Here is a 12,963-nt window from a genome sequence, read left to right on the forward strand (position 1 = left end):
TTTCCAAGGTGAAGAAGCAGTAGAAAGGCTGCTGCAAAAAGGAAGTGAAACTCAAGAAAATGGCCCTTTTAGGTTGTTTTCATATGTATAAAATAGCAAAACAAAGCACCATTCCAGCTTCCTAAAATCTTCCCGTGGTATCATCTCTGTACAGAAGGTGCATCTCCTGAGATGCCTGTCCTTCATGCCCACTCTCCTCTAGGCCCACGGCATGGCAACCTGTGGGGTGAGCTGTGGCTGACAGCAGGAGAGTAACAGGACGATGGCCTGAGGTATCCGTCTGGCATTGGAACCCTCCCTAACAACCTCTGGGATTTAACAGAGCCATTTCTGGAGCTGGGAGGACACGGCTTGCTTTCAGTTGAGGGCCTGTGGTGTGGGGTTTGAAACTAGTTAGTGTGCTAACAGAGAGCACTTCTGTCAGGATGCCAAGTAAAACTGTTTCTCATTTGCCTGGACAGAACTGGGGTGGACAGAGTCCATACCCTATCTTGATAGGCCTCCGTCCCCACTGGACTTCTATCGAGAATGGGTGAGTCCGAATAAACCTTGTATAATTCAGAATGCCATCAGCCACTGGCCAGCTCTGAAGAAATGGACTTCAGCGTACCTCAGGTATGACCAAGCTTTGGAGCAGAACTGGTGGTCAGTTTCGGTTGACCTCAGGAAAAAAACTCTTGATTAATCTTTGGTTTTATCCTTAAGATTGGCTCAGATTCCTCGCTGCTTCTGTATGAAGGTGTTGAGTCTTGCCAAACTCATGTGTAAATTTCTTTCTGCAGACACTCACGCTGTCCTGACCAGTTCTGATGCAGTGTGAAGGACAGATGTTTAGACTCTGTGCAGCCAGTGGACTCAGGCTATTGAAACTCAGTCTGATTGCTGTGCTCTGGCCAGTGCTCCCTCCACCCTGTAGCCTCCCAGCTGGAGCGGGGCTGTAGCGCTGTAAGAACAGAATGATTTGTTTGTGACTGAGTACACCTTGTTTTTTTAAAAATAACCAAATTATAAGCATTTTAACAATTACTGATATTTTCTTTCAAAAGAGAGGGAATTTCTGGTTAGACCTGAAATCTGTGGATTTAAAATTAACTTTCTTCTTACAGAAGTAAGGGCTGTTAGCCTCATGATACGTGTGTCTGTCAGTCTCTGTCCACCTTTCTCCCTCCTCGATTGCTTTTGAACTTGATTTGGCTGGGTTGAGTGGTCCCAAGAATATCAAGCTGTGCCATGATTTCATGAAAAGAAGTGGCTGAAGAGGGCCCTCTGCCTGCATGGAGGAAAAGGGAGCTCCTTTGTGAACTCGCCTCTTAGACACCAAGAAAATTTAGAGAGGTGAAAGATATTGGAGTTGCCTTGACCACAGGAAGCAATCGAAGCAGAATGCCAGAGTTCTTATCAGACAGTAGAAAATCTAGTCTAGGGACACCCATCCATGGAAAGCCAGGCTTCTTATTTTTGCTGCCCATGAAACAACATTCTTTTTAAAGTAGCCAGTGTCCAATATATGGGCCAACTGCAAGTCTGGCTATAAACCTTTGGTTTATTTTGCAGGGAAGTAGTAGGTGCCAAGGTAGTGAGTGTGGCAGTAACACCAAACGGTTATGCAGATGCGGTGTTTCAGGATCGCTTTGTCATGCCAGAGGAGCGCCAAATGCCTTTCATGGACTTTTTGGACATTGTGGAGAAGAAAGTGACCTCTCCCAACGTATTCTATGTGCAGAAGCAGTGTTCAAACCTCACCGAGGAGTTCCCTGAACTTGTCTGTGATGTGCAGCCTGACATACCATGGATGAGTGAGGCACTTGGTAAACCTTCTGTTTTTCCTGTATTCAGTAAATATTTTGTAAGGAGCTTTAAAACAATCATGCTAGGTGAATGGTGAATGTTTGTTCTGTTTCTGGATGCCACAGCTCAGTTTGGTTTCATCCTCTTAGAAAGCAGAGGCGCTAAAATACTTAAAAATAGAGTAATCCAAGTTTTAGGTTTGGGTTACTCCAGAATCAGTATCTCAGTTGTGTATTGGGACCATCACAACTGACACAATGTGGTGACAGTGCCATATAGCACTTTTCATATAGTGTCTTTTCTCTGACTGAGAGTCATGTTTTGCCTCAAATTCATGCTGTTGCTACCAAAGCTAGTGTAACAGATGAGTGAAACACCACACAGGCCTCACCCCCTTTGGTAAAATCACAGATGTTTTTTGTTTCTAGTTAAATGTTGTTCTGTTTCAGTTGGTTTCTTTTTCACAGCAGGCCTTTCCTTAAAATGTCAGTGAAAATGATTTACTGTGATCTCACCATTTTGCAACTGTATGTAGATGTGCTGCAGTTTCTCTGTGAGCTGTCTTAGGGATTCAGAATGTGGAAATAAAGGGCTGTAACCATGGATTTGAGGTTGGATAATACTGTGTCATAAAGTCTGGTGGGCACTACGGTGGCTTCCAGTGTAGAAGGAGGATGCTGTTGCTCACAGTGTGCTATTTGCAATTAAACTTGTCAGAGTTATAAAGGAAGTTAAAGGACAAATTGGCAGAAAATTATTTGAAATGCTTTTAAATATGATGCTTCAAATTCTTTTTTTTTTGTTGACAACATTTCTCTGTTCCCTAACCGTACAGGGAAGAAGCCGGATGCCGTGAATTTCTGGCTTGGGGAATCGGCTGCTGTGACATCTTGTACGTATTGTATGGCACTGTAAGTCTTCGGTGTGCTTTCAGCGCAGGCTTTAGTGGGCTTGTTTTGAGTTAGTGGCTCAGTAGGACTTGTCTTTTTTCTGACAAGGCATTTCCACTTTAACATCCTTTTTTGCATTCTATCTTCTGCACTTCTACAGCCTCTTGCTGCTGTGTCTCCGGGTGCATCTACCTGCACTGAGAATTTGCTTCATTGGGTACATTTACTACAACATTGTATTGTTACTTTCCACTCCCAGTGGCTGCAAGGGGAGGAAGCAGCCTGATAATAAGAGGACAAGTTGACATTTTCAGTTTAGTATAGTTTCTGATCGAGAGAAGGAAATAACACTGATTTTCTCTCTTTCTCCACCTCTCTTTTTTTCTCAATCCTAGTACATAAAGATCATTATGAGAACTTGTACTGTGTGGTATCTGGAGAGAAACATTTTCTACTGCATCCACCGACTGACCGTCCCTTCATCCCATATGGTACATAATTTACTATGCAGTATGTCTAGAGGTTGGAAGAAGGAGAAACTAAACCATTGGAAGATAAGAAAAAGGAAGCAGAAATAACATTTTTCTGTTTATGCAGTGTTATGCTTTCCAGTGTGAACAGAAATCTCTTCTATTTCGTGCTGCAGGTAGTTTGTAATACAAACATTATCCTGAGGTTGGGTTTTGTAGTCCTCGAAAGTAGTGGGTTTACTGATACTTATGGCAGCTTTAGCATATCCAAATTATTTGAGTATCTTGTCAGTATTGTAGTGTGTCATCTTTGATGTTTAAGAGGTTTGGATTCTGCCTGCTTTTTCTTTTCTTTAGGAACAAAGCCAGGAAGATGAAAAAGAATTTGTAATTTAATGAAATATTCAAGTTACTAACTGAGTCTCTGAAAACTGGAGAAGAAAAAAGAGATTCTTATGGCAGCTTTACTTTGCATCACCTGTTTTATGTTTATGTCGCTTTCCTATGTGCACAGTAACAGTTTGTTATGTTGCAGTATCATCTAGAAGATGACACCTACACAGCTTAGCTTTATGCCTCATAAAATAAGACTTTATTTTCCCATTCCTTGACTTTCAAAGCTTCAGATTAAGTGAATGCAGAGTGCTATATGATACTAATATAATTTTGCCTAGATATGTGTGCTGCTGCAGTATTTTATTTATACTTGTTTTACTTTGTTTACAACCTTGAAATCATAGAATAGTTTGTGTCCAACTGCCCTGCCTTCAGCAGGGGACACTTTCCACTAGACCAGGTTGCTCAAAGCCTCATCCAACCTGGCCTTGGACACTTCCAGGGAGGAGCAGCCACAGCTTCTCCGGGCAACCTGTCCCAGTGTCTGACCACCCTCATTGTGATAAATGTCTTCCCTATATCCAATATAAATCTACCCTCTCAGTTTGAAACGGTTGCCTCTTGTCCTCTCACTACAGGCCTTGGTAAAAAGTCTTTCTCTGTCTTACAAGCCCCCTTATATTATATATTGAAAAGCCATAACACGGTGTCCCTGGAGCCTTCTCTTCTCCAGGCTGAACAACCCCAGCTCTCTCAACCTTTCTGCATAGGAGAGCTGATGTCATATATATGTGAACGTATGAAATACACAAGGTCATACGTTGTAAAACAAGTTACTGTTAAAGCACAGAACAGAGATAATGCTTACATTTTACAGTGTGTAATGAAAAGACGATTCCATTTTTTTTGAACATCAGGTTAATGAAGAGAAACTCTCAAGGGAGGGTTTAGAAAAGCACATGTGCTGAAGCAATGGAAGAGAAGCAACCTGCAGTATCTGAAGCAGTTACGAGCCCTGCCAGATAAAATTAGAAGGGAAAGGCTGGCCACAAGTCACTAATAACTCTTGTGAATGCTGTCTTGCTAGACTGACCTAAGAAGAAAAGGCAGAATATAGAATAGTGTGTAAGTCAGGGATGCATTTATGACTTCTGAAAGGAAACAGGACAGTTACTGGAACAAAATAGGACCAGGAGTAAAATGGGTTTTGAGGAGAATAATTTCTGTGAAGAAAGAAGGTTGCAATTCCAAACAGGAAGGCAGTTCAGTTTCAGACTGACTTAAAAAAAAAAATAAATTAAGAAATTGGATAAAAATTGAAATGGACAAAGGGAAGGATAATGAGGACAGTAAGTTGAAAATTATTTTATCTTAATTTTTCTCTTACTCTGTGAAAGTGTGACATGCCCTGCCTTTAGTTTGTCTGAGTACTACTCTGAGTTGTGTTAATAAATTCTTTCTGTGGTTCCAGAGCTCTATCAGCCAGCAACCTACCAGGTATCAGAAGATGGCTCATTTGAAATTGTGGATGAGAAGAGTGCAGATAAGGTAAAAAGTATATAAAGAACGCAATCAAGAGAGTAGAGATAGTTTGGGGCACTGCTGAGCCGTCAAACTGAGCATATTGGTTGGTACTTAGGAATCCTTCATTACTGGAAAGAGAATGCCCAAATATTTCACTTGTATTTTACTATTCACAAAGGATACCCAGCTTCCAGAAAAGATTTTTACTGCACACCTGAAACCATTGATATCATAAACTGTTTTCCATGCACCAAACTTAAATAGATCCAGTAAAGAACTTTTAAATGAATCAACAGTAAAGGAATTTATTTCATTAAGACTGAAGTGGACTCCTCTACATTCACTTTCTTTTGGCCCTATACTCAGGGCTGGATTTTGCTCTACAGCAGTGTCACCCAGCACAATAAAACGTGTCTCTCTCAATGAATTAATTGTGTTTTCTTCATCATAGCAATATTTATTTGATTAAAATGTATAGATCTGGAGGCACTTTACAAAAACTTAGTAGCCTTTTGTATCTAATCTCTCTCCTTTTTCCTCTGCAATGTGTGCCTAATGCTACAGCTGAACTTGAGCTGGGGATTTTTCTCTGTTTTCAGAGTGGTGCTCAGGGAATCTGATGGGAGCATTCCTGTAACACAGTAAGGTGGAGTGCTGAGGGTTATAACTCTGTAGTGCACAGAGGAGGTGAATGCAGGCAAGAGAGATTTCTCTGCAGGCAGGGGTGTTTTAGCTGCTGGGAATAAAATTAAAACAGAGGGCTTTAGATGAAGAAAAGAATTTCTAAAAAGAGTGGTGCAGGTAAAATACTCAAGTACTGAATGTAGGAGGAACAAGTGACTTAAGGGGCTGGAGGTGTTTTGAAAGTATGCCACAAGGCTGAAATTTCATGGCTGACATTTAGCACCTTTTCCCTAACTGGAAATGCTTCACTGAAGGAGGCAAATTTTTGCATCCTTGACCTATAACGAGTTGAACATGGAAAGCTGTGTAGCTGTACTTGTGTGACTAGGCAAAATATGTGTTTTGTAACCTAGTAAGTTTTGTTATCAGCTGTTTTTCTGGAAGCTTACTGGAATTTTCTGACAGAGTCAGTACCGTGTACATAGTCTTTTGCTTTTAGGTGCCCTGGATCCCCCTGGACCCATTGAACCCGAATCTGGAACAGTATCCAGAGTATGCTCAGGCAAAACCTGTACAGTGTACAGTGAAAGCTGGTGAGATGTTATACCTGCCTTCTCTCTGGTTCCATCATGTTCAACAGTCACATGGCTGTATAGCAGGTAAAAGACACAGTATTTCCAGATATGTTTTTGAACTATGGTGAGTGTGCAGCTAGATATCACACAGCAAAGCATAACTGGGACAAAAGGTCTCTTTAAGATCATTGACCTCAGGAGGAAATAGCAATCTCGATAGATGGCATGGAACTGCTTACAATTCATAGCATTGTTGACAAGTGCTAGGGATATAGCAGAAGAAAAAGTCTTTCTAGTTGTCAGATCTGGGGAAGGATAGCTAATTCAGTGATTCTGATACGGTTTCTGTTTATAGCATGGAGCTAAGCAGTTTGTCTACCTAGCCTACATATCTTTCACAAAGAAACTGCATGTTATGAGTGCTGTTCTCACATCAGCAAAAAGGGATCTGGAGGAAGAAAAGGAAACCAGAAAGTGTATGAGTTGTAGGCATGGAGGTGGACACAACATGGAAGATACTCTCTTGTCATGTGAGCTGGAATCTTCTCTGACCCGGTCTCCTGCCTTGCTAATAAGCCTGTGCTTGTGTTACTGTTCCCCTGCATCTACCAAAAGTCTTGTAATCTCTTTCTTTGTATGATTTATCATACATCATTTAGCATTGCTCATCTGGTGCAGGTGGGGGGGTGGGATGGTGCAAAATATTATCATTATATCCTGTAAATTTTGCAAGATTTGAGGAAGAGTTTTTTTTCTCTCCTTTACCTGGAATAATCCTGTCTGCCCAGGAAGAGTAAATACAGTATTCTGAACAACATGACATTAGTATTTGTGTAACACTGCAAATATTGCAAGCTGGGTTTTTTTCAGTATTTGAAATATTGTGATAAAAAGACAAGCTAACAGTAAAGCAGTTTTTTCACTGAGTCTCTTTTTTTAGTACTGCTGCATCAATCCTTAAAGATTTTTTAGAAAAAGTAGAGTTGTTTCCAGTTGCAAGCCCCTGGCCACTCTCTTTTTCTCTGTCTAGCAGAAGTGCTAAAGAGTTGATGAGTTTAGTTGGCCTTTAGTCTGTTAACAGCACTACAGTCTGTATACACTTGAAAAATCAATATTCTCTTGGACTGATACAGTGAATGTCTGAAGCTGGAGTAAATCTTCCTCCAAGAACCATTGGTACAATATTATACTGCTTGGCTTATTTTTTCTAGGAGATGTACACCAGAATTAAAATAAGCAGAATTAAAGCACAGTCTAACTGATGACCATTGTGAAGTAGTGGTGAATTTGCTGTCCTTTACGCACTCAGGAGAAGAGAGGTTCCTATCTAGATATTAAGCTTTGCAGTGTGTTTGGTATTTTTGGTCTAAATAGAAGCATACATTTTCTTTTCCTGAACATTTTGCCAGCTTCTGCTCCAAGGTATCCCCCATCTGAAGAGGAGTTGCTTTGGGTTAAAAGAGAGTTGCATTGGCAGCACTATTAAATAACTCTAATGTTTGCTTATGTTGTTTTTGTCTGTAGTCAAAGATTTGCTCATTTCAAAGTTCATTCAGTAATAAGGAAAAGCCTGTACTAGCTGAACTGTGTAAAACAGTCTGTGAGCACGTTTGTAAATCATGTTCTAGCCTTAGAAATGTTTTTCCTTTTTCTTGTCTCCTCAGTGAATTATTGGTATGACATGGAATATGACCTTAAGTACAGCTATTACCAGCTACTAGATTGTCTCACAAAAACTGTGAAAGTGTTATAGCAGAGGTGGGAGACTCAAGCTTGTGATCTTTCTCTTGTGATGTGATACAATCATCAGCATCTGTGACTGGAGTACAAACATAATTCAAGTGAAAAGAACTGAACATTAAATTATCCTCAACATCTGTCAAACGGATCATGGCTGATTTGCTTGATTTCGGAGCCCAGATCAATTGGCCATGGTTTTTGTCTTGTAAGTAGAAGGTTTAATAATAGTATTTTTAGGTCTTTGCATGTTGCCTCAGTGACAGTAAGCAAAATAAAATTTGAAGGAAGGCAATCCAGGTTTTGGAAATCCTGAAACAGAAGCCACAACTGTTTGTTCAGATCTACAGATTGTTTTCATCACAACCCAAGCGGACGAGGAAGAATCTGCTCTGCCACCCACCCATGGATCAGGCTGCGTCAGTCCAACACGTGTATTCTGCTTACGGCAAAAGTCCTGTCCAGTTGTAATTCACCAAGTGCACTGGCTGTGCTGTTTCGATGGTGAGAAATTACACTTCTGCAATAAAAGGTCAGTTTAAAAGCTTGTTTCTCTACTAATTTCTTACTTTTTTTTTTCAAATTATATGATAGGTGGAGGACATCTAGGAGGTCAAGCAATAGTCAATGCCGGCTATTTTCCATATTAAGCTACATGTTTTTATTGCTGGTTTTTATTCTTTCCACCATTGTATTTAAATGTAGCTGCATTCTCTCACATCCTGAGTGGTGATTTTAGAGTTAGTTTGCCACATCTACAACCAATCTACACATCTCCTGTGGTCTCGTGGCATGACGTGTGATTCTGCAGTTTGTAGGCTCGTTGATGGTTTCATTCCTTTGCCATCAACTGCTGCCTAACACATGGTCAGGTCAGTTGTGTTAACTAGGAGCCTGTTTCTGCAGCTTTAATTCTCATTTGTATTTCCACAGAACCAGATGGGACTACTCACGTGTCTGAGAGCTGCAGGGTAGGACTGGAAGGCTGTTAAATACACAGACATTGCAAAAAATGTAGTATTGTTGTTTATGAAAACCAAAAGTTGGTATTTATTGTTGAATCTTCAAACAGTTCCTTCGAAACATTAGCAATATGGGGGGAAATTTATTTTTCATGTGTCAATTAGGAAAATGTAGATACCTTTTAGACAAGATTGATTATTGTGAGGAAAAAAGGTAATTCATAGAATCATAGAATCACAGAATGGTTTGGGTTGGAAGGGACCCTAAAGATCATCCAGTTCCAACCCCCCTGCCATCAGCAGGGACACCTTCCACTAGACCAGGCTGCTCAAAGCCTCATCCAACCTGGCCTTAAACACTTCCAGGGAGGGGGCATCCACAGCTTCTCTGGGCAACCTCCAATTCTTTTACTTTGTCTGTTACTTTTGTTTTTTAAAGAAACACAGTTAAAGCATAAAGCATCATTTTACCTTGGGGTGCTTGTCCAGAAATCGCTGAAAACTCAAGAGAGATTAAGGGCAGGCTTTGTTTCACAGCTAGAGTAAGATGTCACCTTAATTCAGGCTTTCCAGCTTTTTTTGTGTTCCTTGTGCCTTGGAAAAAGCACCCAAGCCAGTTCTCCAGTTGAATCTGGACTTCTCCACGATCAGGGGGAAAGGTGATTTGAATATCTCTTTTTGTCACTTTGGGGTTTTTAATTTAGTCTCTCTCTATAATCAAAAGTAAGAGCGCACGGCAGGAACAAATGACAGCTCGTGTCTGTGCCAGTGGATGGTGTCACCGTAGCGCCTCTGAGCTGGAGTGTCCGGAGGGAGCCGTGCTCTGAACTACGTCTCCCAGCAGCCCGTGCTTGCGGGCTGAAGGAAGCAGTCACCGTGGTTCCTCCTGGACTTTGGGCAGAGGTTTTAAGGCTCCTGACGATCCTGTTTCACAACAGCCCGTATCTCACCACAGCCAAGGGCAGCGGAGCTGGGATGGCGGTGCAGGTGGCGGTTCTGCCTTCCCCCAGGTGTCTGTTCGATGACCCTGTGCAGATCCGTGTGGCGGGGGTCCCGCCCCACGCCGCTCCTGCCGCAGCAGGCTGTCACCCTCCGAGCCAGTCTGGTGGATGAGAGTGGGGAGCTTTTCCAAGCCCACGCTCACTACAGAGCTGGGAGCAGCGGAGAGCTCGACCTCAGCTGCTCCCCTGCCCTGGGCGGCAGCTATTCGGGAGTGGAGCCCATGGGGCTGCTCTGGTCTCTGAAGTCTGAAGCGCCCTATAAGAGGCTGGCAAAGAGGAACGTCCTGACCCCTTTCTGTGTGGACTTGGAAGTGTATGAGGGCCACGGGGACATGAACCGGTTGCTGGGAAAATGCACCAATGAGCGATGGTTTTTAGGAGAGGGGGTGAAGAGGATTTCAGTCAGAGAAGGTCGTCTGAAAGCAACCCTCTTCCTCCCTCCTGGTGAGTTTTAATTCTGTTCTGGTTTTCCAGGTGTGATTTACACCACAGATTGTACCCCATGGCCCCTGGATGCACTTGGGAACCTAGAGCAAAGCCTCAGCTAGTGGTTCCCTCAGCCTGTGGCTGGTCCAGGTACTTGGATCCTCAGCAGAGCAGGGAGGAGCAGGCGTTGCCCAGGCGGCTCAAGTGTGGAGGCAGGAGGTGCAGTAGTGATAACACGAGGTGTGTCCTGTTTGTTCTAGCAGGAGGGCTTCAGGACCTCTCCTGCCATGAGAGCTCTGGGGAAAAGGGTGTTTATCTCTTAGCTCTTCTGTTTAGCTGACAGGACAAAGAGGCCCCTGGTCTTCTGCAGAGCTGTGAGGCGTGACAGCACTGGCTGTGGAGCAAGGAATGATGAGGTATGGTGGGAGCACTGGACTCCAGCAACTCCAGCAGCTGCCACAGATCTTCCTGCAGGCTCTGGACTTGTCTCTCAGTCTCTCTCTTTGGCTAAGGAAAAGCCAAAGAAAGAAGTCTCTACATGGTGGAGCAGCGTGACTGATGAGATACTTAGGAAGATGGGAGACAAATGAGAAAAGCAATGTCTTTAATTAAACAGTTGTCACATTCCACAGCTTCATATGGAGACAGTGCCAAGACTGGATCATGTGTAAAGCTGCTCTGAGCCCTGAAGTGTTTATGTTCCTTCAGCAATGCTTAAATGTGAATATCTTGCTCTGTATTGGATAAAAAGTCCCTCACAGCTGCTGTGACACCAAATCTTGGGAGGGAAGTCTGGCTATAGGAATGGGTAGAGCAGCAGCAGGAAAGGAAGGTCCTGTGGCTGCAGGGGAAGAACTGGGAAGCCCAGGAGTAATTACCCAGATCAGACTGAAGCCTCAGTTGGTGTAGATCAGTGCTGGCATTTGTGGGTGCATTTCATAACTCAAGTATTCCCTCCCTGGAAAACCTGCTAGCACAGTTCCTCAGGAAAGACAACTCGTGCAGCGCTGCTGTTTGTTCATCAATCCCCAGTAGCCAATTTCAGCTGCAATTCATAGTGGGAGAAGGATGCCCAGCATGTGAACTTCCTACAGACAGAGAAATACCAAAATTAGTGTCCTTGCAGTGACTGTATGTGTGCCCGAGCGTGAGAACCTCCATGGAAAGCTTCAGATGATTTTCTTTTGATACCTGCTGTCCTGATGTATGCTGGGGGGGCACTACTGAGAGGACAACTGTAGCACTTCTCTCTTTGAGTGTGTATATATATGTGTGTATATATATATATATATTCATACACCACACACCCCTCCCCACCTTTCATTGCAGGACCTGGTCCGTTCCCTGGACTAATCGATTTGTATGGATCTGGAGGAGGTCTTGTTGAATACAGAGCCAGTCTTCTGGCCAGCAGAGGCTTTGTGACTCTGGCTCTTGCTTACATGGCCTTTGAAGATCTCCCTGCTATGCCACAGGTTCTTGAACTGGACTATTTTGAGGAAGCTGTAAACTTTTTGCGGAAGCAGCAGCAGGTAAGAGACAAATTAATGATGTTCATCCTGTGGGAAACTTTTTTCCACTTGTCTCATGAAATGCTTTAAATCACTGAATGCAACTAAGTTTCTGAGATGTTAGGAGACATTGTTGCCTGAAAGACAGCATGATCTGAGAGATGGAAAAGCATGTGCCTCAACTCCAGTTTTGGCAGCAGTTGGATGGCTGGTTTTACACAGTGTCTTACACGACAATCCGTAGAGTGCTGTGCAAACCAGTGTTTGTGTAAGATTAAATCAAAGCAGTTGCTGGACTAGGGGCACAAGACAGCTTAATTTTATCCCCTACTTTTGCATCTTTCAAGATTTTAAAAGGGGGGGGAAAAATCCCTTCACTTTTTTTACTGTTTATGAAATACTACAGCGCTTTGAATCTGAGTAAGTTTCACAAGACAGTAATAAAACACTTAAACAACAGAATCCCTTACGGTTGTAGCACTGGAAATTGTGCCATACCTTAAGAAACTGGTGTTGTATCTGAAGAAGTATGTTGGATGAGAAGGACACTTTGTAGCAATATATCATCATACTTAAACCAAAAAAACCCAAGAGAAATAAAGTAGCATTTAAAATTTGAATGGAATGCTACTTAGTGTGGTATTTATTTCACAAAGTTATTTATTTTCTAGGATGTGGACACCGGGAATGTAGTCAGTGTGACAGCAGAATACAGCCTTGCTTGTTTGTCTTGTTCCTCCTAGAGCTCTGAAACTTCCAGAATATCTTAGAAGGCACACATTACAAAATGAATTTGGTGTGAAGAACCTTCACCATAAATAAGTTGATTTAAACAGTTGTTGCGCTTACGCAGCCTCAGGTGTAATGAACCTTATGTGTTCCAAGACATAACAGAAGATAACAGGTCAGCTGTAGGAGAGTATCAAAAAACAGTGGTGTGAAAGAAAATCAGTGCAAGTAAACCCATGAAGAAGTGCTTTTCCAAAGGGGACCTGAGGAGGGAAGATTGAGGGCGTCTGGAGACAGGAACAGTGAAAAATGCAATACTGAGAGCAAGTGTTGAGCCAGGATGTGGGGGGAGCAAAGAGGCTTTGTCTGTAGAGGTCACCAGGGAGAAAG

The 12,963-nt window shown here is 42.6% G+C and overlaps 2 protein-coding genes across 2 annotated transcripts in view; both read left to right on the top strand.

The window, feature by feature from the left end:
- Positions 1 to 440: 440 nt before the first annotated feature.
- Positions 441 to 8,236, top strand: JMJD7 (jumonji domain containing 7; the record flags this gene model as incomplete). The annotated part of the gene is made up of 7 exons (XM_010170405.1): positions 441 to 615; positions 1,555 to 1,808; positions 2,624 to 2,680; positions 3,074 to 3,169; positions 4,956 to 5,032; positions 6,132 to 6,291; positions 7,872 to 8,236. Coding segments are annotated over 7 exons (908 nt in total), but the record flags the coding sequence as incomplete, so codon positions are not given.
- The window catches only part of LOC104526836 (acyl-coenzyme A thioesterase 1), a 5,642-nt gene continuing 817 nt past the window's right edge, over positions 8,139 to 12,963 (top strand). The window contains 6 exon segments of the mRNA XM_010170406.2: positions 8,139 to 8,152; positions 9,512 to 9,591; positions 9,594 to 9,802; positions 9,804 to 9,956; positions 9,958 to 10,351; positions 11,663 to 11,865. Of these exon segments, the coding sequence (XP_010168708.2) occupies positions 8,139 to 8,152; positions 9,512 to 9,591; positions 9,594 to 9,802; positions 9,804 to 9,956; positions 9,958 to 10,351; positions 11,663 to 11,865 (1,053 nt within the window).

This window comes from Antrostomus carolinensis, unplaced genomic scaffold, assembly GCF_000700745.2.
Source record: "Antrostomus carolinensis isolate BGI_N321 unplaced genomic scaffold, ASM70074v2 scaffold24026, whole genome shotgun sequence".
NCBI lineage: Eukaryota > Metazoa > Chordata > Aves > Caprimulgiformes > Caprimulgidae > Antrostomus > Antrostomus carolinensis.